Genomic DNA, 27,075 nt, shown 5'->3' on the forward strand with positions numbered 1-27,075 from the left:
CCATAGATATACACTAACATTTCACATCACGGTATTTACAGTGACCTTTGTAAACATGGTGCATGGATGTACAGGATGCTACTCCAGTAGAAATACATACTGTACTGACATTGTACACTATGTCAGTTAAGTAGTCATCCATGACCATTATAAACCAAAATCTTGTAAATATGAGATTTAAAATAGTTAAGTTTCACTTCCTCTTATTCTTCCAGATCCTGGCCCACACTATATAACCTGACCCAACTGTAATCATTGTATAAAGAAATTAAGTTAATCTGGTCAACACATACTTTACATGTAATCTTACAAGTCAAAACAGATCCTGAAGTAAGAAAACTCAGTTTAAAATAAATCATGAGATATGATTGACTTTAAAATCGTGTCTTAAGATAAGATACAGTACTGTACTATACTGTAAAATAAGGTTACAGTAATTACAAAGGTACAACTCGTGTGAGTGATATTTTGAAGATATTTATATACCATGTTCTTGTGTTATCAAGTATGAACTTTTAAATACACATTAACTAAGCATTTATTAAAAATACTACATGATCAACTTAGGTATTAATGTAAATGATCTGCTTTTAATAAATAAATAAAATGCTTTTAAATATGTTCTTCACTGGAGTAAACTTTGTGGGATAAAAAAATGGTTGGAAAAAACAAAAAAATTTCTTAGTTTCAATGAGAAGGTAATTTTGTAATTCTCACACACCAGTGTAGTTAATAAATTGACTCATACAAAATGTGTCAAATTTCAGGTCACTTGACAAAGGTATTAGGCCTATAAGATATGGAATTTAAGACACCTGTATGATCTGGTTACTGTTTATAGATATACAGTAATCTTACAAATAGCTAAAAAGAAAACAAGCTTTTATAAGTAAGATTAAGATTAATCTTGAATTCATTCCCAAGATCTTTTAATACAATTAAATACAATACTGTACTTAATAACTGAAGAATGACTATCACTTAAAAAAAATACATCACACACACACACACACACATGAACATACAGATTGAATCTGGTTGTACTGCTTCAAAAAGTACATTACAGTACATACAAATAATGCACAACAAACCTGAATGAGGCTCTGCTGGAGGGCGTAGTGGGCGTGGCATAAAAGATGGACCGAGCTAATTCTTCAACTGATGTTCCAAGAAGGTTTGCAGCACGCTGTGCACTGCCTGGCTTGCTGAACTGAAACTTGTTCCCAGTTGCAGCTGAAAATTGCAAAAATATGCACATTATTTTCTTAAAATTTAAAATTTTACATATACAGTAATGCAAGTGCCTCATTCTATTAAATATTAATGTAAATATAACAATACTGTGGGTTTATCACATAAAAACACAAAACATCTATTAATGCTCATATTATATATTTGCAATGTAAAAATAAAAAATACAGTATATAGGTACTTTTTATTTTACACACACACTAATCCTATTTCAACAAACAGATAAACTAACCTCTAACTGCTCCTGCTGTCCCTAGATGATAAATTGCTGCCAAGACACTCCAAATGGCATTTTGCTCATCAGGTGACACTCCTAACACATCAAGAGCAGCCCGTATACGTGCCCACGCAATGCCGGCCTTCTGTCGATCTTCACTCTGCAGACACAAGCCCCAAATACTGATGTCTTATTTGCTCTATGAACATAAATAATGCAAGACAAAAATGTATCTATTTTAGGAACACAAATTGCACAATGGATAAAGAATCTGTGCTACAGTAAGTTTATATTATAGGTTAAAAATGTGAAATATGCATCACAATCTATGACAGGTTGGACTCATTCACCTATGGAAGCATATGAGATTATATTTATTGCTATTACTTTAAATTGCATTAAAATGGTACAATGGCATAAAAAATATTTTAATCAGTAATCTGCATTCATTTAGGAGAAAATTCTACAATAATATTGAAATATTGAAATGTCAAATACATATATTATTACAGTACTATATTACATAGATGTCACTTACATGAAGCCATTTAGCAAATGGCTTCACACAAGTGAAGTTGACTACAATTAGTCAACTGTGAAGTTGGCTTCACCGTTGACTAAGTTCAGCACAGTATTAATAAAAGCCATCACACAGAGCTTGGAATAACAGAGAAGTAATAAATTAAAAATGTATGAAATGAATTTATAAAAATGAAAGGAATAAAAATGTATAAAAATACAGTACAGTCCTTAAATCCCACATACACGAAAGTCACTGTGTAAGCGTGTAAAGATGTGTCCTTATCAGTTACCAACAACGTTTGTATAATTATTGTACAGTATTTTTGTTTTTCAATTTTGCTTCCATGAAGAGTTGTCGTTGTTGACTAATTTATTGGATTTGTGAATTACCATGTATAAATTTTACCATTCTATCTGCTAAGGTAAAAAAATATCTTTAATCGAAAATCTAGTATTGTATAATAATTACCCTCTGTAGCGGAGTCATGAAAAGGTTTGGCTCGGAGAGATTATCAAGGCCCAGTGCCCGACGGAGGTCATTATCTGCACCAGAAAGTAGCTGATAGAATATATGGTAATTGGGTTCTCCCTCAGGTCGCCGCACCACCCGAGTTTTTTCTGGCATATAAACCTAGAAAAATAGGGAAGAATTGCTGAAGTTATAAAATAAAAAATATAAACACAATTTAATAATTTTCCGTAGCAAATATTTTAAGGAGTCAATGTAAGTAATAATACAAATTGGAACATGAATAATAAAGCTTCAAATATTATCTAAGTAGCACAAAAAACTTTTTTAACTTTGCCATTATGAAGCATAAAATATATTCATTTCTGTTTAATCCTATACAGTACTTTAAAAATACAGCACAGACTGTCAGTGTTGTATTTGGTAGTCATACCAAAAATGATAGTAAGCTATTATTTATTCGTGAATATACCTGGAACAAGACTAACAAATTGCAGTATAATCTGAAGAATACATTTCAACAAGTAAAAAATTAGAGCTGAAAATGATACAAGAACTTCTCAACCAGATTTTTCTTACGAGATGAAATCAGCTCCAGGTGTATCAGACTTCATTGATAAAATATTACCATCATTTATTACAAGATGAAATCTCTGGCTATAATTCTTACTTGAACTGAGGCTGATGCAATTTGTCCAGAGTGATCAAAATCAAGGCTGAATATCTGCGTGAAGCGAGTGGCATTTGTGTTCATTACTGTTCGACTGTTACCAAAGGCCTCTAGTAATGTTGATATGGCATTTAGTTTCTCGACTGAAATAACAAAAATGTTATTGTTGAATTATTATTTAAAAAAAAATCTAAAATAAATAATAGGATGAAATCTATAAGAAAAATTTAATAAACAAAAATATTTAGATTTTTCAAGTTATGTGTCTTATTTTCCATATAACCAACAAAGAGCCCATTACTGGAAAATGAAAACTGTTCTATGGAACCAAAGTATGCAACAAAAACACTAATCATACAGTATATCTAAACAAATATTCTTCAGTTAACTGTTTAACTATCTGATGCATATTTACTGTAATATGTAATAGGCTTAAGTCATAAATATACTGTACATCTAATGTAACAACTAATGTTTACTCTTACATTTTTAACCTGTAGGAGTAAATTACAATGTAGATATTAACCTGTAAGTACTTTATTGGTCGCGCCAGCAGCTAATGCCAGATAATGAAGTATATGGCGGAAATTGGTTGTTTTTCCAGCTCCCGAGCGGCCTAGGAACACTATACTCTGGTCCCGTCGTGTGGCTAGGAGGTCACGATAGGAAGCTTGAGCTGCAGAATATATATGAGGGGGCATGTCTTCCAGCTTGCATCCTTTAAACATCTGAATAACCTGAAGAAAAATTCATAATTAATGATAAGAAAATAAGAAAAGTAACTGCAGAAGGCCTACTGGCCCATACGAGGCAGCCCCTATTTATAACCACCCAATCCCACTCATATACATGTCCAACCCTCGTTTGAAACAATTGAGGGACCCCACCTCCACCACATTACGCGGTAATTGGTTCCACAAATCAACAACCCTGTTACCAAACCAGTATTTACCCAAATCTTTCCTAAATTAAACTTATCCAATTATTACACATAGTTTCGTGTTCTGTCTTGTGTTGATACTTTTAATACCCTATTAAAAGTAAAAGTGGATGAATGGACATAATCCTTTGTTATGTCCATTCATCCACTAGTAAACCTCTATCATGTCATCCCTAAGACATGATGTCCCCCCTCACCATGTCATGATGAGGTACATAGTCCAAGATGATCTACTTTTAATTACAACTCTGAATTGCTACATACCCCATTGTAACTCATGCTGCATAAACTGCCTCAACAAATGGTATCTTGGGGCTCAAGTAAGCTTACAATAACATCACAGAGACATGATGCACTTACCTGTGTATGACATGCTTCCTCAAACATAATCAGATATTCACCAGAGCAACTGGAGTGCGAAAAAGGTAATGAGAAAGTTACTTGCCAGTATACGTTTACCAGAGTATTGTATATTTGCTGCTATTTTTTGTAATAATTTCACAACCTTCATAAACAGGTCGAGGACTCTCATTAACGGACTGAGCTGACTGAATGTAAGGCTGTCCCGGTTGGTGACAAGTGGGGGTTTCATTCAATGTATTGTGCATTGCACACAACTGTTTCAATCTATATAAATTTACAAAAGTAATTTACTAAGGTATAACATTAGCGGTGTAATAATGTTTTATTTTACTATCTATCTTATACACAACTTACCCAACTGGTAGCTACATGTAAACCGAAGTGATTCATAGGTATTAAAAAAAAAAGCAAAAGGGGCAATTTTAAGGCAATAAATTTGAATAGAGTTTTCTAGGAGGAAACTAATCGAAAGTATCTCCTTTTTGCGTTAAAATCAGCAACCAAAATTCCATGGTGTCACAGTTACAGACAAGGCACTATAACCTGTTTACCTACTGTATAAACAAAAATCTTTATGAAATTAAAGTTAAATAATAATATAGAATATACTGAATAAATCCGCATAAACAATCTGAAAATTTCTGAAGGCTGCATTTATTTGCTGCTAGAGTTACATATAATGAACGGAGCTCAGATGACTGCAAATTATCCAGCCATACAGTACAGGCATCTTCACAAGGATACAGGAGAAGTGGATGGGGAGAATGAGAAAGGGGAAATGAGGAGGGGATAGGGGGGGGGGGGGAATGAGAAAGAGATGGGGGGGTGATAGGGAACGGAGTGGGCAACCCGTTCTCGCACTTGCTTAGTCAATATCTTGCTTATGAATAAGTGCATGTGTCACATATTAATTTATTGTGAATATTTGAGTTTACCTTGAAAAGCTGAATAGAAAACCACAACCTAACTTAACCTTCTTAGTATGTTAAGATATTACAATTAGTACTGAACCTATACCTATATTGATATTACAGTTTTATAAAAATAATAAAACAAAACTAGAATATTTAAATAAATTGTAACGTAACCCAGGATATTGTTAAATTTTGTATAAATCTCTATTGTTTAATAAAACTGAGAGGAAAGTTAGTTCCTTGAAAAAACATATGGCTTGGAATATGTCACATATATACTTATTTATAAGTGAAATAGTGACTATAAGCAGTAAGTCATATGTGCTGTCTTGTGCGAAAGCGGGTTGGGGGATGATAGGGAAGGGAGTGGGGGGGGGAAGGGAGTGGGGGGGAAGGGAGTGGGGGGGGAAGGGAGTGGGGGGGAAGGGAGTGGGAGGATGGGAGAGAGGAAGGACAAGGGGGGGGGGTGAGGGAGAGGGAATGTGGGAGAGAGGCAGGTAGGTTGGAGTTGGGTGCGGTATTGTTGAGCAATACCATTCACAAATGCCGTAAAACACCAACCCTCCACTGTTTCTGTTGCCTCCTTAGAATTTATTATGATATAAATATACAATACTTAACTCCCCCCCCCCCTTAACCTCCAAAGGATACCTGATCAACCAGGCTGTGACTCATACGTCAGGCTGTGAGCAGCCGCGTCCAACAGCCTGGTTGACCAGTCCAGCAATGAGGAGGCCTGGTTGAGCCGCGGGGTCGCTGAGCCTCGAAATCACCTCGAGGTAACCCCTGCCCCCCTCTAAAAAAGAAAGAAAGAAAGAAAGAAAGAAAGAAAGAAAGAAAGAAAGAAAAAGAGAGAGAGAGAGAGAGAGAGAGAGAGAGAGAGAGAGAGAGAGAGAGAGAGAGAGAGAGAGAGAGAGAGAGAGAGAGAGAGAGAGAGAGAGAGAGAGAGAGAGAGAGAGAGAGAGAGAGAGAGAGAGAGAGAGAGAGAGAGAGAGAGAGAGAGAGAGAGAGAGAGAGAGAGAGAGAGAGAGAGAGAGAGAGAGAGAGAGAGAGAGAGAGAGAGAGAGAGAGAGAGAGAGAGAGAGAGAGAGAGAGAGAGAGAGAGAGAGAGAGAGAGAGAGAGAGAGAGAGAGAGAGAGAGAGAGAGAGAGAGAGAGAGAGAGAGAGAGAGAGAGAGAGAGAGAGAGAGAGAGAGAGAGAGAGAGAGAGAGAGAGAGAGAGAGAGAGAGAGAGAGAGAGAGAGAGGAGAGAGAGAGAGAGAGAGAGAGAGAGAGAGAGAGAGAGAGAGAGAGAGAGAGAGAGAGAGAGAGAGAGAGAGAGAGAGAGAGAGAGAGAGAGAGAGAGAGAGAGAGAGAGAGAGAGAGAGAGAGAGAGAGAGAGGAGAGAGAGAGAGAGAGAGAGAGAGAGAGAGAGAGAGAGAGAGAGAGAGAGAGAGAGAGAGAGAGAGAGAGAGAGAGAGAGAGAGAGAGAGAGAGAGAGAGAGAGAGAGAGAGAGGGGGGGGGGGGGGGGAGAGAGGGAGGGGGGGGGAGAGAGCCAGGAGGAGGAAGAGGGGGGAGGGGGGATTAAATACATGTACCACCACTTCAATGTTTTATTTATAAATGATTGAACATGAACGTGGAGCCCAGCGCTGGCGCCCCATCATAATAAACTTCCGTAACGAGCACTCTGGTCTCGTGCTTCCTTAATGGACGTCCTAATCGCGGATACAGTTGACGTAAACATAAGAGTTCCGTTAATTGTGATCGCGGCCCGAAGATACGAGCATCTGGCTTGTGTATATCTCAGTCCTTCACCAATATTGTTGTTGTAGATTCAGCTACTCGGAACAAAACGTTCCAAATAGCAGGGGCTATGGCGAGCCCGTTGTGGACTTACCTGGCACAGGAGCGGGCTGGTAGCACGGGCTATGGTGAGCCCGTTGTGGACTTACCTGGCACAGGAGCGGGGCTGTAACTGTCACTTCCCTTCACTAAATTAGCGGCCTGTTACATTGTTCTCTACTTGTCTGTATCGCGTAGACAAGTGTGGTGAAGGTAGCAGACGACACGCCACTTACAGAACACGCCTACGCTGCTAGGGAGACGAGTCGGCCATTAATCACGTGGGCCACTCGAGGGAGCAGAAGGGAAGAATCATTGTGGTGTTTAACGACATTGCGGTATTTAAAATGGTTTAAACTTCTTGAGTACTGGATACTGTGACTAATTAAGGCCAGCTCCCAACTAATCCTGAAGGTGCGACTTGCTCGCTAGTAACTTTCCCAGGCAGATGCAATAAACTAATGAAAACCTAAAGCACTAGCATCACATTCTAATAATATAACCTAAATTTGCTTGTCCATATTAAAGAACTAAGTTTTTTAAACTCTTGCGAATGTGCGGTTGCATTTCAACTTCGTAAATTGAATCGTGTACAATATCTGATGTAGTAGATTGCAACATGAACTTAAATATGTTTCGACCTACAATTTAGATTGTAGATGATTCTACATCATCTACAATCTAAACAGGATTGTTTAGATGTAACTGATTCTAGGACAGAATCATCTACATCGATTTAGATGTACATGATTCTGTCCTACGTGACAGTGAATACGAGCAACACCTCACTGTAAGAAGAGCTAACTGAAATACCCAGATTAGCCAAATTTGCATATCTTGTCAATGAAGATGTTACTAATTGAATGACCAAATCTGTAGCCTAAGCAACTGGAGCTTTCACTGATTTACTTTGGCATAACAGTAGATTGTGAAGGAAGAAAATTGACGAGGAGTGTTTGTGAAGCAAGTCTCAACCATCAAATACCGGATATTCTCGGGCAAAGGAGATTGTGCAACACATTCCTCTCCACTACCCCAAGATATGCTTCTGATGTCTTACAGTCCCAGCTCACTGCTCTAAACTCCACAATGCTTCTTTTGTCTTGTGAAAGCCTCTTGTCTGATACTTTACTAGGCGAGTATCTAATTTATACTCACCGAGACAAATTTATTGGGGCCATGTCGCTCAAGTTGTGAGTGGACAGGCCGTCATATGGCTAGCACACTTCAACCTATCTAACTCATCCACCATAGGAACTATCAGCTATATGCTTGGCTGTACTGAAAAAAAAACATTGGAAGCAGTTCCTATACATACACAACCAATCCAAGTATACAACATTGCAGAGTTTACTTCTATCGTGTTACTTAGTAACGCGTTCCACATACCTGCGATTCTAATTCAAAACCAGTGTCTAATTTGTTTTCTAAATCTAACTGAACTGAATTAAATTTTGGGATGACATTTTCCGTGTCCCCTAAGTTGTGGTTGTGGGGCGTGGGTGTCCCCCTAAGTTGTGGTTGTGGGGCGTGGGTGCCTCTTGGGTTGTGGTTGTGAAGCAGCTGGTGAGTGTGTGGTTGGTTGTAGGAGTGTGTGTTGTGGTTGTCGTATCCAGTTCTGAAATTGAGTTGTCTTCATCTCGGATAATATTCATGTCCAGCCGCGCCTGCCGGGTTGACAGCCCTTACGAGGCAGTTCCGCCACACACTGCTGTGGCTGCTGTTAATGTTTCAGATCCCCTAGGGGGACATGCAGCGTCAACCTGCATGTAAAAGCTCCTGGCCGAGCTGGTCATGAGTTCTGTAACTACACAATCCAGCCTCGCCAATATCCATTACTACCCTCCTCCTCTCTCTTATGCATCTCATACATTTGCTTGTCTGCATGCATATTTGAAGCAGTTATTTTGTTATAAGCTGATTGGCTCAATATGACGAGAATTCAAATTTAGAATGATACCCATAAATCGCATATACCAAATATCACATATTGTTCAAATGATGCTGGCATCACTGCCTTCAAGACAGCACTGCGAGCTGATGAATCCAGTTGTTTCAGATTTAGCTACTCAGGACGAAGTGTCCATGTAGCACGGGCTATGGTGAGCCCGTAACAGCTGAATCCAGGCATGAATTATACCTCTTCCAGCCTCTAGTAGAGATTATAGACGGACGCTGAACGCAAGCTGCCCCTTGCTGTGGGACGGGTTACCAGCGGATGTCTTCAAAAGTATGATGTGATTTGTTATCGGATTAAGGGTTTGACAGGCACCTAAGCTTTACGCGGCTGATCTCTTGTAAAACGTGTTATGTACAGGGCGGGACCCTGTTCTCTTGTCACACCTGCCAGCCTCCACCCCGAACACAGCACTTCCTCCTCTCACAGTGCACGCCCTGGTACCTTTTGTATGGCGTACTATGCCCATATTCTGGCTGCCGGTAGACAGTGAAGTTGTGCAATCAATTCCCGGGAAAATTCCCTAGGGACTTTCCAGGATGATACATGACTTCCTGGAAATAGTTTACAGAATGTATGAGGATAAATTCTGATAATGCTGTTAGTGAAAGAGAAGCAGCTTACAAATTACGTTGTAAACTGACTCCAGTATCTATATATACACATAATACCTACATATACATACATTATTAATGTGTAAGTGCAGTGCTTATTCTGACACTTTCAGAAGATGTATCCAACAAACTACCCAATTTTAGGTACTGTACAAGTCTTCCCGTCAGCTGCATTGCTTAATTTCATTCTTGTGATCAATAAACAAGATAAGCTTCTGTGTTCTGTGTTCAATGTAATCAAATAACTCATAAAAAGTTTTAAAAATATACTGTTTATTTACCGTTTAAAAATATTTAAACAGTAAATGGATAATTTAACTTGTTTATGACACGTGAGGTAAACTGCGCATGTGGGTGTATCTATCCACCACCGGCGGACTCTGCCAAGTAGTAAGGGATGAGCGCCAACCATGTACGTGAGCTGCGTACTTACAAACACGCATCACGTAAGCCAGCATTAATCCCCCTCCTCCCCCATTCACCTGCGACAGAAGGTGGGGCGGTTGTTACCCTGCGCGTTCCTCGCTGGGTTGTGGCGGCAAAGCCTCGCCGGACAAGGCCGACACACACACACACACACAGCCCGACCACCACCTACCTCCAGCACCCTCGTCAGCTCCCCACAACGCCTGTTGGCAAGTTGGCTTGCAGGAGCCGTAACCGTGCGCGCGACGGCGTTCATCTTAAGTTGCTTCCCTAACCGTCTAGTGACGCCCCCAGATTACTAACGTGTGGGGGGGGGGGTTTAAGCATCTAATAACGGCCAAATTGGAGTGTCTGTTTGAAGGAGTGAGTGAGTGAGTGAGTGAGTGAGTGAGTGAGTGAGTGAGTGAGTGAGTGAGTGAGTGAGTGAGTGTGTGAGTACTCACCTAATTGTACTCACCTAATTGTGCTTGCGGGGGTTGAGCTTTGGCTCTTTGGTCCCGCCTCTCAACTGTCAATCAACTGGTGTACAGATTCCTGAGCCTACTGGGCTCTATCATATCTACATTTGAAACTGTGTATGGAGTCTCCTCCACCACATCACTTCCTAGTGCATTCCATTTATTAACTACTCTGACACTGAAAAAAGTATGAGTGAGTGTGTGTGTGTGTGTGTGTGTGTGTGTGTGTGTGTGTGTGTGTGTGTGTGTGTGTGTGTGTGTGTGTGTGTGTGTGTGTGTGTGTACGTACTCTGGCACCATGACTGATGTATGGGGGGGCACGGGGGGGGGGGAGGGGGTGAAGGGCTCCTGGGCCGGATGCTGTGAAGGTGAGGGCGGAAGTGGGTGCCTAAGATGAGCAAGTGGGGCATCTCTCCACGTCTGCCGCCTCGCACTACCGTCCAGGAATACCATTTATTATGGACCTCATACCCCTCCAAGCTGTTCCGTCGAATAATACACCCAAATATGACGTCAAAATAACCAACGGACAAAATATGTGCTATAAATCATAACAGCTCTTAAAATTGACGGGCCTGTCACGTTTTCTAGACCATTTTATAATTTTCTTCACTAGTTTACTTATCAACTAGACTGCAATGGTTATGTTGATGTGCATATTCCAAGCAACAGCCTAACTAAACTTAAGCTTCCGCGAAGATGCAAGTCAGGAATATTTTCAGAGATGATTTGCACTTTTAATGTTCCGCAAAGTTAAAAGTTTTCGGAACTAATATGGTATCACGATCAGGACCTGTTGCCAACACACGAGTTACAATCACAAAAATAATGGATCGTCAACAGCAACATTCTTCAACAAACCCAGTAATTGAAGGCAATACAACATGACAGGAACACTGGTCTTGACACTAAGACCACCTTGAGTGGTCTTAGTGTCGTCTTGAGTCTCGTCGCTCCACAGACAAGGCTAAACATTTACAGGAGCAGGATGTCCAACACAACCCAAAGGAACCATGCGGAGTGACGGTTCACAGCAGACGTCAATTTAAGTAGCAGCTGGTCGTCCAGGATTAGTGACAAACCCGTTTTACTTAGAATAAGAAATATCCGAAAATTGCGCCAACAGCTGGCCTCTAACACCCCGGATAGTGAAGACGAAGCCAGCTTTGACCCTGCTGGTAGTGCAGGGGTGACGGAGGGCACGGCAGGTTGTCAGGCACGGCAGGTTGTCAGGCACGGCAGGTTGTCAGGCACGGCAGGTGGCAAGCGACAGCCCTCCGCGGAGCCTGCCTTATCTGTATTCTCCTCGAGGCTCCATCCGGCCCACGCTAGTGCAACGGATTTTCATGCACTCTCCTATGCATAAACTCCCGTCGCTCTCTTCCACCTCTCCTGTGCAAAGTACTAAGAATAACCACTCCCTGATGCAGCACCCTGGACACGCTCACGCCAGCAACACAACACTCACCCTTCCCTCACACTACACCCTAACATAACACTCACCCTTCCCTCACACTACACCCTCACAACATAACACTCACCCCTTCTGATCTCTCAGTTCTGTGTAAAATGTAAATGTTTCAGGTCCAAGGAGTTAAAAGGAGCCGCAGCCCCTTTGAGTCACGTGTAAACTAAACTGACATAAGAAACAGCTAGAGTAATTTTAAATGAAGTCAGGATATTTTTATTTCTGTAATGAGGTCGAGATTAGGCGCTATTTATGTGGCTTGTTTTGGCCAATGAGAGCGGTCCTGTGACGTCACGCAATCGTATCCAATTGTCTAGTGGCACTTTGTTGTCTGACATCAAAGAGTGCACAGAGACCGGAGTCAACCAATCCGTTAAAAATGCAACCTATTAATCATAATTAAATCACTGCAATATGGACGTTTTTTTTGCACATCAGTCCCAATGTGTTAGGTGGGGGGGGGGGGTTGTTGTTGATTCAGCTACAGGGAACAACAAGTTGCAAGTAGCACGGGCTATGGTGAGCCCGTAGTGGACTTACCTGGCACAGGAGCGGGGCAAGTAGCACGGGCTATGGTGAGCCCGTAGTGGACTTACCTGGCACAAGAGCGGGGCTGATGCGTTAGGCTTCTAGTTATAGGTCAAAATAGTTGCATTCTTATGGACGTGACAGACGGAGAGAGCGTGGTGGTGACAGCCGAAGCTGGTGAGTTAGGTGGGTAGAAATAGCCTAAGCTACTCTATCCCTTTGAGATGTATTTCTTTCTTATCTCAATAAACATACTTGAAGCTGGAGACTCACTCGTAACCTAGCGACTGTGTTGGCCATTTAAACAACCTTAGTGTTGTGATTTATCGAGCCATATTTACTAGTGCAAGGTGTGCATAAATTATTGTTTTGAAAGAGGCAATACTGTTTGTGTAAGTGACAAAGCTCTTATAACCACCAAGACTTTCTCGAGTATAATCGCCAAATCACTATTTATGAACATGAAATATGTGCTCTGGACAAATAAGAAGCATCAAAGGTCTACTCATCTTGTAATACTTATTGATGATCATACCTTATGCATATACATAGTTATACGATTGATTATGTGTAAATAACCTGTGTGCCGCCGGAGAGGGACCTTATGTGTTTGCCACACCACCAACATATATTCTATTTACATGCACAAAATCATACGCTTGCCCTACAAAACAACTTGAAAATAATTTTGTTTTTTGAGATATATACAAGAGTTGTTACATTCTTGTACAGCCACTAGTACGTGTAGCGTTTCGGGCAGGTCCCTGGAATACGATCCCCTGCCGCGAAGAATCGTTGTTACAACCAAGTACTCATTTCACTGTTGAGTTAAACAGTTTTTCAATAAATGTATGATAAAATAGTCACAAAAAGGAAGTAATTATCAAAAGAAGGCGTCAAGCCGGGAAGGCCACGCAGCATCAATATCCACACAAAAAACACCTTGTAAATTGATGTAAATATGATCTTTATGTTGTATATTATTTAATAAAGAAAAACAAAAAAATCTTACTGTTTCGTCATTATTGCTGGAGTATTTATTTGGTTTATTTTACTGCTGTGTGCAGGCGATGAGTCACAATAACGTGGCTGAAGTATGTTGACCAGACCACACACTAGAAAATGAGGGGACGACGACGTTTCGGTCCGTCCTGGACCATTCTCAAGTCGATTGTGTATTTACTGCTGTATTTGAGCTGCCACATTATAAGTCAACTATCAGTTGAAGAACACAGAATATCCCTCCGTGTTAATTCCTGGCTCCGTCCACGTACCGTGTGTGTGTCCACCCGTGACATTCAACTTAGGGGTGATTGGTTCTGCTTCGGGTGTTTTCCTGTTACCGGATCACAGCTGTGAGTGCTGAGTGCACATTTATGACAAGTGTTTGTCATGTTTTGGCCTTGTGAGGCATCTACATAATTCCCCTTAGCCTAGTGATAAAGGCAACCTTGCTCGAGAATACCTCAATCAAAAATAAGTTCAGGGAACCCATCCCTGCCCTTGTGTGGCAGTGCACAATTTAAAGTTGTTTTCACATATTCACACATTAAAACATTGATTGTAACCATGATATATATATGTGTGTGCTTCAGCCTACAGTTTAGACTTATTGTCTTGTGTAATGACCCTCTGTCCTGTGTGACAGTGAATACCAGCATTATCCTCACTTTAATAAGATTTAACTGAGCTCCTCAAATTAGGCAAAATTGTAATTAATTTTGTCAATAAAGATGTTAATAATAATAAAGGGATTCTGAGAACGATCTACTCATTATTAAATGCTTCACAAATAGTGAGTATTCTTTGATAACTCACCTGGATATTGTACTTAAAGTATTACATACACATCTTTACTAAAACTCAGTTTATGCTGACGAGCGTAAGTCTGCAATTGCAGCGCCATATATTCACAAGACAGTGACACAAGTCATTAGCCAGCTGTAGGTTCTCTGAGGAGACACTGGGGACCATCCTGGTTCTCCCAGGTGACTAACCCAGGCATGGGAGTGTAGAGTACAGCTAAAATAAATATTGGTGAATATTCAATTTATTTTGAATATACCTCCGTCTGGTGAAATCCTGGTGACAGTCCACAGCAAAATATTTTCCTGAAACAACCTAGATTTTGCCTTGATTGTCCTAATCCTGGAGATATTTCAGCACGCGACTCGTGTATAGAAATTGTCAAAGGAACAAATCTACAAGGGCCGTGACGAGGCTTCGAACAACGTGGATTTGTTCATTTGATGCCTAACGCAATTGTGATTTCTGTGTGGTAAAATTGTCAAAGTTTTCAAAGTTCCCCGTTCAAAGAGGACCAAATTAAAGCCTTACCTTGCGGCCGTCTTGTGAACAACGTTACAATTAGTGAAGGACATACTGACCTTCTCGGAGTAGATGGCCAGGGGACTGGTGGGGTTGATGACGACCATGGCAGCGCCGGCGTAGGTGTGGATGAGGTTGGAGCCGTAGCGCTGACGGAGGGTGTGGAGGACGGAGGACTCGTTGAGGTGACGCAGCTGGGCCAGGTCCTCACACCTGTCGTAGGGCGGCGGGTTCGCCTGCAACACGTTGTTATAGATACAGCTACTCTGAACAAGTTCCAAGTAGCACGGGCTATGGTGAGCCCGTAACTTACCTGGCACAGGAGCGGGGCAAGTAGCACGGGCTATGGTGAGCCCATAGTGGACTTACCTGGCAACAGGAGCGGGGCAATAACTTGGCCTGCAACACGCTCATATTATATATATACACAGACGCTCTTTTCAGTCGGCCCCATCATATCATTTTCCTTGATACCACTAAAAATTTCACCTTAATTGCCCTTATTGTATTATATGGAATTCAAACCCGGCCTAACAGTTAGGTAGAGTGTCATACTCAGATACAAACCCAATGTAGTATAACTCAACACACCCAGACACGAGTAATACGCACGCTGCTACATCTACCTTAGCCTCGCCATATATATAAATCTGACGACCAATAGCAATAATTCAAACATTTTATGTATACTGAAAATTTCGATGTGTAACAAACAGTTAAGGAACTGTAATTCAAAATGCTAGCGTAGAATGCTAACAATGCTTCTGTGGTTATTTAGTAGTTTAACAAAATTACACTTACATCATGACTTGAGACACTCCCAACTATGCCTTATTTAAAAGTGTCTCCCCGGTGGAAAATTTATAAGCCTGTCTAATCCGCTTATCTATCAGTAGCGCTCTCAACGCTATTGCAATATTCGGGAACAACTTCAGCCCCTCTAATCTCCATCCCTCTCTCCACATGCTACACACAGTACATCGTATTTTGACGTATAAATCCCCCAAAGACCAAACAATGATGTACTACAAATCCCAGCGGCTCGCCAAATTGATGTGATGTCCCGTTTTCTATTCGTGAGTCCTGAGTTTGGCTCAGTTCGGCCAATTCAGAACATTTGTTTAGTGACGTTGTGACCGCTGGAGAGGACGGGCTGCTCTCCTCGCCTGTCCTGGCTACTCCAGCTGCCACACGCAGCTCTCCTGCACCAGCCACAACCCTTGCTACTCCTCACTGACGCTGCAACATGAAACAATGTTTCACGAGACCTGTTGGTTGTCCTACCTTCATAGTTTCCTCTGGTCAAGCGCTGGCCACTTAAAGCTGACGTCAAGAATTTTATAGTACCAAATTGTGTGTGAAAGTCTCTTAATTATCAAGTGATGAAATTTACCCCGGGGGAGATAATAGGTTCCTCGCACTACACAGGTGTATAAAATATCACCGGTAACCAGCTTAATGATCTACGTCAGTCAATAGAATTAGTTAAGTTACTGCTATATTTTACCCTAGAACACGATCCGCCAATTGCTTTACATCCAGGTCCCCAATTACTCCTGGGTGGATATGGGTGATCCTTGTCGGAGAGTTGCCCTAATCGCCTCCCCCGGCCCCAAGTTCCATCCCAGGTCGTTCTCGCTCACGAGGCGAGTGAGGTAAGGGTGTAAATCACACCACAGGGTGCTGGGGCTGTTGAATGTTATCAGTGGTTTGATAAGTTGATCATTATATTGGCGTTTGCCTTTCCATTGGAGGCTTTCGGCGCCGTGGAGAGGGTAGGGGGACCTGCTGCATGGGTAACAGCTTCTCCCTCGTATCAACCTACCCTGGCTTTGCGCCCTGGAGAGACCACTCCAGACCGACAACCAGAGCGCAACTCCATAGTCTCCTGAGACTAATGGATGCCTACTACTACTACTACTACCACCATGTCCTGCCTGCGATTTAGATACGTAATGTTTACAGAGTACAGTGAGGCCTCTCGCTGAACCCGGCTCTGTACCCACTGATAAATTAATTATATACACCAATGTGTGTATTAGCACGAAGGGTAAAGAAAGTAGAGGTGACTGACCTTTTCGACGTCATCCTCGTCGACCTCGATGACGTCTCCGTTGTGCTCCAACTTGAGCCTGACGCGACCCTCGGGTAGGGCCTCCCCGGCGTCCGTCTCCCGGAGCTGCCTGGCGGCGCAGAACCCGCCCCGGTGGACCAGCCACACCCGCTCCGCGTCCAGCCACGCCCGCGCCGCCGCCACCTGCTCCTCCGACCGTGCCTGTAACACACACACACACCGCCCGTTAGTACTCCCTGTTACAACACACACACACACACACACTCCACTAACATACTCACCTGTAAGGCATTCCACTTAATTCTCTATCATATAACGACTACCTAAAATGCAACAATTTTAACATTTTAAACATTAATTACTGCTCCTGCTAACGATAAAAAACATAATAACATTATAAACAATATTATACTTTATTAAAACTCAAATCTATAAGGCTAAAATGTCTTTGTGAATGTGGAGATATTGCAAGCGCCAACAGCCTGGTTGACTGAGACAATGATCAGGAGGCCTAGTGGAATCTGAGCCTCTCATGCTATCGACCACAACCTTCAAAAGCCAGCCTGTGTACCTTTTAGTGTCTCAACTTGGCATTATCTTCCAGAGTTGTTGTTATAGATTCAGCTACTCGGAACAAGTTCCAAGTAGCACAGGCTATGGTGAGCCCGTAGTGGGCTTACCTGGCACAGGTGAACATAAATGTGTGAGTGTGTGTATATATATATATATATATATATATATATATATATATATATATATATATATTTTTTTTTTTTTGAGATATATACAAGAGTTGTTACATTCTTGTACAGCCACTAGTACGCGTAGCGTTTCGGGCAGGTCCCTGGAATACGATCCCCTGCCGCGAAGATTCGTTTTTTCATCCAAGTACACATTTTACTGTTGCGTTAAACAGAGGCTACAGTTAAGGAATTGCGCCCAGTAAATCCTCCCCGGCCAGGATACGAACCCATGACATAGCGCTCGCGGAACGCCAGGCGTGTCTTACCACTACACCACGGAGACTGCAGGTCCGGTAGGGATATACCGGACCGGCAGGTATATACCGGCAGGTATGTAGAGATAACACCTGTCATTCACCCCCGCGATAGCAGCCTGACGATTAACGTACATACACGGGTGTCTAAGCCACCGTATTCAATAACAGAGAAGGCATAGGGAATGAAAATTACTCTTTATTTAATTCCGGACGGGAAAGGCTGATCAGAGTGACTGCACAAGTTGGGAGTCTGCGCTGCGCTAATATTGATGTGTTTATCCGGTAGCCTAATGACGTCTTCCTGGGCGAGGCTCCGTGTCTCTCTACCAGAGCGGCGCTGCTGTATACACCTCACATATACACACTTGCACCCAGTCCATTTTTACGGGCTCACCATAGCCCGTGCTACATGGACACTTCGTTCTGAGTAGCTAAATCTATATATATATATTTTTTCTGATTTGTAGATCTGTTAAATCTAATCCAATAGAATTGCAGGTAATCTAATAGAACATTGCGGGTTTCAACAGGAAGATACTTTGGCCATTATTTTGGATTTGCGAGGTTCCTGGTTGTTGACGGGTCCCCCCTGGGGCTAGACGGGTCCCCCCTGGGGCCAGACGGGTCCCCCTCCCCTGGGGCAAGACGGGTCCCCCCTGGGGCTAGACGGGTGCCACCTGCCGCAGACACCGCTGCTGGAGGTCTGGCCAGCCCTCCGCGGCCATGTGGTATGTGTGCTATGCAGTGGTTGGTCGAGGCGCCACTCTATGACTTCACGAGTGAGTCAGTGGTGCAGTTCTAGGTTGGTGCCAACACAGCAATCACCCTAACTCCCCCTCCCCCCCTCCTCGCGCGCGCGCGCACACACGCACGCGCACACACGCGCACACACACATGCACACGCACGCACACGCACACACAAACCAACCTCGACCAACCATAGGGGCCTCGTAGCCTGGTGGATAACGCGCAGGATTCGTAATTCTGTGGCGCGGGTTCGATTCCCGCACGAGGCAGAAACAAATGGGCAAAGTTTCTTTCACCCTAAGTGCCCCTGTTACCTAGCAGTAAATAGGTACCTGGGAGTTAGTCAGCTGTCACGGGCTGCTTCCTGGGGTGTGTGTGTGTGTGGTGTGTGGGGAAAAAAAAAGAAAAAAAAAAGTAGTTAGTAAACAGTTGATTGACAGTTGAGAGGCGGGCCGAAAGAGCAAAGCTCAACCCCCGTAAAAACACAACTAGTAAACACACACACACACACACACACACACTAGTTTTCGTTTTAACGATATTGTTTTCAACAATTAATATCCTTTGTCACTTTCTCACTACTAGTATATTTATATTTAAATTTAAGACGATTTTTTAAATAAATATTAGCAGTATACTTATATTTAAATATATACGTATTTACTAGTACATTTACAATTATATTATTCCATTCAGCACGTCCCTGATGTGTTAGCCATTCAGTGTTAGGCAATAATCCCATAATATTGTCTCTCAGCACTTGTCGCCGTCCTCACCTGGGGCCAGATTCACGAAAGCACTTACGCAAACACTTACGAACCTGTACATCTTTTCTCAAATCTTTGGCGGCTTTGTTTACAATTATTCAACAGTTAATGAGCTCCGAAGCACCAGGAGGCTGTTTATAACAATAACAACAGTTGAGTGGGAAGTTTTCATGCTTGTAAACTGTTTAATAAATACTGTATAACCAAAGCCGTCAAAGATTGAGGAAAGATGTGCGGGTTCGTAAGTGCTTGCGTAACTGCTTCGTGAATCTGGCCCCAGGAGTCTACACATGCACATCTTCCAGTTACCATAAGCCTTCACCCCCCCCCCCCACCATCCATCAACAGGCAGTTGTGGGAATTGGGGGTGAGGGATAACCAATAGGAACCCGCTACCCGCTGGCCTTAAGAATACTTCACCTTCCCTATCCCCCCCCCCGCCCTACACACACACACACTAACGGCTATCAAGGAAACTCTATCCCTTTCTTCCGGGTATAAGAAGCCTATCCCTACCCTACCATCCATCAAAAGGTCACACTGCCCGTCCTCCCCCACCCCTATCCATCATATTGATACACACCACCCACACTCTACCCACCTGTGACTACCCTCTCCCATCCATCTGGTTATCAGGAAGTCGCTCCGCCCCCTCCCCCCCTCCTCCAAAATAACTGCATGCACTGTATCATGCCCTCACGTCGCTTCAAGGCTGAGGCAAGGCCGGCCAGACGTCCCCGAGCTGCCCCAAGCAACGCACCGAAACATTACCGTAAGTTATCATCGCCCTTAACTGAGAAACACTTGACGATAACCACGACAGTGACGACGGTGTCGGAAGATGACAGTACCAATAAGAAAGTGAGAGCAGCATCACCGAGCATGATCAATGCACGTGGACACCCTACAGTGAAGGTGGTGGTGGTGGGAGCATGCCTCGCCTCAATTACCCAAGTATGGCACGTCCGCCACTAGGAATGATTTCACCATTAATTAATAGTCTTGCATGGCGTGTGGGCGGGAGGTGGAAGGCGGGGAGGTCCGGGGATGGAAGGTGGTATGAAGACGGAATATTCATAGGGGTGGTAGCTGTGGGGGTCGAGTCGCTTGCCTGTGATCCTGCTCCTCTGTGGACAGGGGGTTGAGGCCACCCCCCCCTGCACCTCAAACACACACCGCTAACACCATTGCCTGCAGTGGGTTCTGGGAGTTCGTCTACTCCATGCTCCAGTCAGGGGCCAGGTGGATATGTGGCTGAGGCGGGGCCAGGTGGATATGTGGCTGAGGCGGGGCCAGGTGGATATGTGGCTGAGGCGGGGCCAGGTGGATATGTGGCTGAGGCGGGGCCAGGTGGATATGTGGCTGAGGCGGGGCCAGGTGGATATGTGGCTGAGGCGGGGCCAGGTGGATATGTGGCTGAGGCGGGGCCAGGTGGATATGTGGATCAGGCAGGCCCACCTATCCAACACGACCAGCTGGTTTTGAACTTGCACATGAAAATAACAGACTGGAGTGAAGGATATGGTACGAAAGGAAGTGTAGATCCAGTGAAGAGTAGAGGTGGCGGGTGCTCGAAGACCAATGTATGACCCTCACAGGTGTATACGGCTCTTCAATATCCTCACAACAAAAATAACAAATATTGCCGGAAAGGAATAAAATTATCAGGGCCAAGCCAAGCCATTACGAATATATATTGACGGAAATGAAGTCAATGTTTTCAAGAGGAATTTTAACTAATTTCTGGAGGAAGTGTCTGATATACTGGGATTGAGGTATAGATATGTGGGCCTGCGGGACGCTGCAAACAACAGCCGGGCAGAGCAGGTTATCACAAAACGTACCAGGCATGAATATAAGAACTCTTGAAATCGAATACAGGTAAACTACAGGTTGTGCGCCATTCAGGTAGTGGAGGTGCCACCTGGCTGCTACACCCTCCACCGCAACCCCCCCCCCCCACCCAGGATTCTCAATCGAAATTGGTATACCTCATAAAACAACGTTGGTTTTCACTATTTGTATTGAAAGCACAATTTTCATGTGCATTTGCCTCTGTTAAAAACGTGGATTTATATTTGACTTTTAAAAAGTCACGTGCCAGCCTGGTGGAGGGCGGGAACACGTGCCAGCCTGGTGGAGGGCGGGAACACGTGCCAGCCTGGTGGAGGGCGGGAACACGTGCCAGCCTGGTGGAGGGCGGGAACACGTGCCAGCCTGGTGGAGGGCGGGAACACGTGCCAGAGTGGAGGGCGAGAGTGGAGTGACAGAGTGCCAGTAACTTGCACGCTGCACTACGGCTTGGATTCAACGAACCCGTTTTGACGAGTGAATGAGTGGGTGTGGTCTCCGGGTCTCCCGAAGGATTTAGAAGCTTCATTGGTAAGTGATTTCAGCCATTCCAGTTGTGGCTGGAGTAACACAGGTGTACAGCCGTAAACAACATCAGAATGCTGACCAAACCCCACACACTAGAAAGTGAAGGGACGACGACGTTTCGGTTCGTCCTGGACCATTCTCAAGTCCATTGGTAATATGGTAATAAACTTTGTATTCGACACTTTGTATTCATATATGCGTAGCCATTTTATATTTATAATCGGTACATGTTACAGAGTATGATCTAACACTTGATACACGATAATGATTATCATATAATCTAAAATACAACACCATTTTTAGAAACATTATAGATAATATATGATCGTTCGGGCATGGATATGAAAATATGTTCTGCACGAGCAGATTTTGGGCCAAGCCGTGATGGAATTATTTCTTGCACACAACGCTCATGTGCCACGAATACTCTTTCCACAGGACTTGAATTAATTTGTAACTTGCCAAGAAGCCATCTTATTGTAAGATTAATTAATAATGAGCAGTAACTAACTAGGGTTACCCCTGAAGGGAGGAGGCATGTATTGGTTGAGCCCAGCGTGTACCTACACCATCTATAGAGGAGAGCAGCGTGTACCAATGCCATGTACAGAGGAGGGCAGCGTGTACCAATGCCATGTATAGAGGAGGGCAGCGTGTACCAATGCCATGTACAGAGGAGGGCAGCGTGTACCAATGCCATGTATAGAGGAGGGCAGCGTGTACCAATGCCATGTATAGAGGAGGGCAGCGTGTACCAATGCCATGTATAGAGGAGGGCAGCGTGTACCAATGCCATGTATAGAGGAGGGCAGCGTGTACCAATGCCATGTATAGAGGAGGGCAGCGTGTACCAATGCCATGTATAGAGGAGGGCAGCGTGTACCAATGCCATGTATAGAGGAGGGCAGCGTGTACCTACACCATGTGTAGAGGAGAGCAGCGTGTACATACACCATGTATAAAGGAGAGCAGCGTGTACTCTGGCACGCTGCCCACCACAGTCACCCAACACCTCATACATATCCCGTGACTCAAAAGTACATACTAAGTTCATAATTATAAAACAAGTCCACGAGGAAACTTCCCAATAATCGCCCACCTTGAAGGCGTCTTCCCGGGCGAGAGTGACATACACGACACGTGGAGGTGCGACACTGGCTAGTGGACACAAGAGATCAGGTGAGGGGGGGGGGGGACACAAGAGATCAGGTGAGGGGGGGACACAAGAGCTCAGGTGAGGAGGGGGGACAAGAGCTCAGGTGAGGGGGACGACACAAGAGCTCAGGTGAGGGGGGGGACAAGAGCTCAGGTGAGGGGGACGACACAAGAGCTCAGGTGAGGGAGGGGGGACAAGAGCTCAGGTGAGGGGGGGGACAAGAGCTCAGGTGAGGGGGGGCACAAGAGCTCAGGTGAGGGGGGGGGGGACAAGAGCTCAGGTGAGGGGGACGACACAAGAGCTCAGGTGAGGGGGACGACACAAGAGCTCAGGTGAGGGGGACGACACAAGAGCTCAGGTGAGGGGGACGACACAAGAGCTCAGGTGAGGGGGACGACACAAGAGCTCAGGTGAGGGGAGACGAAAGAGCGATGCCGTGCGCGTGGTGACACACTTGGCAGTACCCGGGCGTCTATAAACACCTGTGTACGCGGCACCCGCCAGGACCCCCAACTCTCCTCCTCCTCCCACTGTTCCCTCGGTCGAGGAGCCAGTATATGTACCACAGCAACAGGTGGAATCTGACGTTACAGAGCTTCCTCTCCACGAGAAGACTGATCTGAGGGGACTGAGCTACGAGGAAAGACCGAGAGCACTGACCCTTACCACCGTGGAGGAAGAGACACGAGAGGATGATAACATACAAGATTCTGAAGGAAAACTGACAACGTGGACACAGCAGCGTCGTTCGCAGCTAGGAAGGTCATGGATGGAAAACTGGATAGCCTGATTATCCTCTTCATACGCCAGGTGGCGCCACCGTCTGGTGTACTCTGCATGAAACACTTCAAGAGTGCCGCGAAGGGTGACCTCTAGAGCCGCGAGGTTCACACCCTGGAGTGGGGGCGTGTGCGTCAGGGCGCCGTGGGTGGTACAGGTGGTGGAGGCTAAGTTTAGTTGCAGGCGTGGGCGTCCTCCCGTCCCCCCCCCCTCCCCCGAGGATGGTACACTGCTCTTGTTCGTGTACAGGTACACCACTACCTGCTGGGGGAGGCGAGGGTACACACCACTACCTGCTGGGGGAGGCGAGGGTACACCACCACCTGCTGGGGCAAGGTGGGTACACCACCTACTAAGTGTCAACAGTAAGGCATCTTGCTACATGGGGCAACATTCACATAACACCCTAAGTTCCAGACGTAATTTGAATTGTTAACTATTACAACAAAAATCCCCCCAAAAAGGACGCCATCAACCCACTGGAAAATTTACACGAGTTGAATTTATCCCAGTCCTACACAACATTATAAATTTATGACCTAATGTATAATATTTTCGGGAAGAGGAAGTCTATATATGGGTGATCCAGGCAGCCTTCCTGGATCTTCCTGGATCAGCCTTCCCTTACGCCAGCCATCGACCTTCTCCAGGATGTATAATCCGTTCTCAGCCGACTGCGCTACAACTACGCTACAACAACTACAACAACCGTTTTTCAGCCACGTTATTGTCACTCTTCATCTACAAATACCTGGAGCTTTGCACTCACTTTATTCACTCTCGTGTTCTTGAGAATATCCTCATAATGCACCCAGAGTGCATTATGCCAGAGCAGACTACTGATCACATGGCCCTGTATGGTGTGTGATGTATGATATCACCCAAACTGTGTGATGGGGATTTTTAGCATTAGGTGTATCTTCTTGACACACACAATGACCCTTCACATAGTCTAGGGCAGCTGCATAAATGCAGATGTACCTAAATGTGTTATTAACACAAAATGCTCTACAGCTGCACTACAGCTGCGTTACACAAGCCTAAAATAACAATGTATTTAAAACATTGAATGTTAATACAAATGCAAAAAACTGTCAACACGAGCACAAGACGACCCGAGAATATTAGTCCCACAAACTTTCAACCACCTCCTCCTCCTCCTCCTCCCCCCCCTCTCTCCCTCCCTCCCTCTCTCTCCCTTGGGAAGTGTTGTACATGCTGCTATGGCGGTGTGTCCACTCACAGGATGACTGGCGCTGCCCCAATAAACTCGCCCCTCGGGACAAAATTAAAAAAAATCAATGAAGCCAAGGTGTAAACAAAGGCTGGACTCGCTATCTACCAAGAGTAGTGGTGTCGTCAGTCAGTCATTTTGAAGCTATTGCTGTCTGTACCCCCATATGCTTCACAACGCCATCACAACCTGGGTGATCAGGCATCTCTTGCGTTCTACTTTTATTCCCGCTCCACATCTTCCACTATAAGGCAGAAGACGGAAAGGTAAGACAGCGTTCTCTAACGGTACCTGGGGCAGGAGTGAAGCGAAGGGATGCTCGACACATTTAAAATGTGTATGTATATGTATGTGTGTGACCTGCCGACCACACTCCCAACATTGTGAACTCTTCCCCCGGGATGCATAATAACCGAACTAAAATATAACCCCGCTATCTCCTCCGACCAGGGCGACAGCTTATATAAAATACCAAGGCGGAGTGCCAGGAGGAGAATGAAGTTGAAGAGAATGAAGGAAGTTGAGGAGAATGAAGGAAGTTGAAGAGAATGAAGGAAGTTGAGAAGAATGAAGGAAGTTGAAGAGAATGAAGGAAGTTGAGAAGAATGAAGGAAGTTGAAGAGAATGAAGGAAGTTGAGGAGGAGGCGGCGGCCGCAGCTGGCCAGGCCACACACGAGCCAGCAAGGTCTGTGATCTGGAGCGGCCCTTCTCTCAGCGTCTTACACTCGGCAAACATAAAGCAATTACTGCGTCTGCCGAGATGACAGGCACGGTAATGAGAACTTGTGAAACAAGAAATGCCAACCCGATAATCATAATATTCAGAGGCCTGTCATTCTCGTGCGAACTTTATCAATGCGTAACTAACACTGCCACGACAGGCGAGCGAGAGATTACCCAGCTGGAGATTCTCCGGCGGACATCCACTGCTCCAAGCGGTACACCCCGCAATCATATCAGCAAAAACCGCTCCATTGAGAACTGACTGACTGGCGGGGCGGCATGGTACAAACTGGACAATTCTGGCGCATCTGCCCCATGATATGTACAAGTTCATTTCTTACACGGAGAAATGAACCAGTTTCTTGAACGTTTACATATGGCCAGCTGACTTCGCTGCTCCAAGAGTGGAGTCACCCGGAGCATAGTTATTCAAAATGTTATAGATGTAAAATGCTCCAACACCATTGGGCGGGCGGGCGGGCGGAGGCGGGCGCACACCCACCACCACGTACACTCCAGTTAAATAACAAACAGGTCCAGTAGAATACACACACAGACTTGCAAATATAATCTTCCACGCGCAGGGAGGCAGAGACATGGTGCAGTCAGTTGCCAGAGTGGCGGCCACATGCCCATACAACCAGTAGGAAATGGTGTTATTAATTACAGGTGTAAAGAGGCCAGAGCACGTCACCGCCTGCGTCGAGAGGCCAGGGCACGTCACCGCCTGCGTCGTGAGGCCAGGGCACGTCACCGCCTGCGTCGAGAGGCCAGGGCACGTCACCGCCTGCGTCGAGAGGCCAGGGCACGTCACAAGCTGCGTCGTGAGGCCAGGGCACGTCACCGCCTGCGTCGAGAGGCCAGGGCACGTCACCGCCTGCGTCGAGAGGCCAGGGCACGTCACCGCCTGCGTCGAGAGGCCAGGGCACGTCACCGCCTGCGTCGTGAGGCCAGGGCACGTCACCGCCTGCGTCGTGAGGCCAGGGCACGTCACCAGCAGAGTGCAGCAGTTAGGGAGGGGGAAGGGGTGTTGTAGAAGCAGCACATTAGTACGCCTGAGCGTCCCCACCAACACCGGACTCTGCTACGGCTAGCCTCTTCTCTCCCCGGACACTGTTCTCCATCACAGCCTCCTCCATCTCTACGCATGCTAATGCTGGCTCCCCCTCCCCTCCCCGTCTGCTGGAGACACACACACACGTGTGTGTGTGTGTACCAAAACAACAACGCACGCTATATACAAGCTTCTTAAAGGAGATATAAAA

The 27,075-nt window shown here is 44.8% G+C and overlaps 1 protein-coding gene across 4 annotated transcripts in view; it reads right to left on the bottom strand.

Moving 5' to 3' along the window:
- Positions 1-27,075, bottom strand: part of Mhcl (Myosin heavy chain-like) — a 402,915-nt gene that overhangs the window by 172,338 nt on the left and 203,502 nt on the right. For all 4 annotated transcript variants that reach the window (XM_045745416.2, XM_069325323.1, XM_069325324.1 and 1 more), the window contains 7 exons: positions 17,024-17,224; positions 15,009-15,185; positions 3,656-3,866; positions 3,130-3,272; positions 2,460-2,621; positions 1,484-1,628; positions 1,092-1,233 (listed from right to left, as the gene is read on the bottom strand). In XM_045745416.2, the coding sequence (XP_045601372.2) occupies positions 1,092-1,233; positions 1,484-1,628; positions 2,460-2,621; positions 3,130-3,272; positions 3,656-3,866; positions 15,009-15,185; positions 17,024-17,224 (1,181 nt within the window). The remainder of the gene's footprint in view (positions 1-1,091; positions 1,234-1,483; positions 1,629-2,459; positions 2,622-3,129; positions 3,273-3,655; positions 3,867-15,008; positions 15,186-17,023; positions 17,225-27,075) is intronic.

This window comes from Procambarus clarkii, chromosome 16 (assembly GCF_040958095.1).
Source record: "Procambarus clarkii isolate CNS0578487 chromosome 16, FALCON_Pclarkii_2.0, whole genome shotgun sequence".
Classification (NCBI taxonomy): Eukaryota; Metazoa; Arthropoda; class Malacostraca; order Decapoda; family Cambaridae; genus Procambarus; species Procambarus clarkii.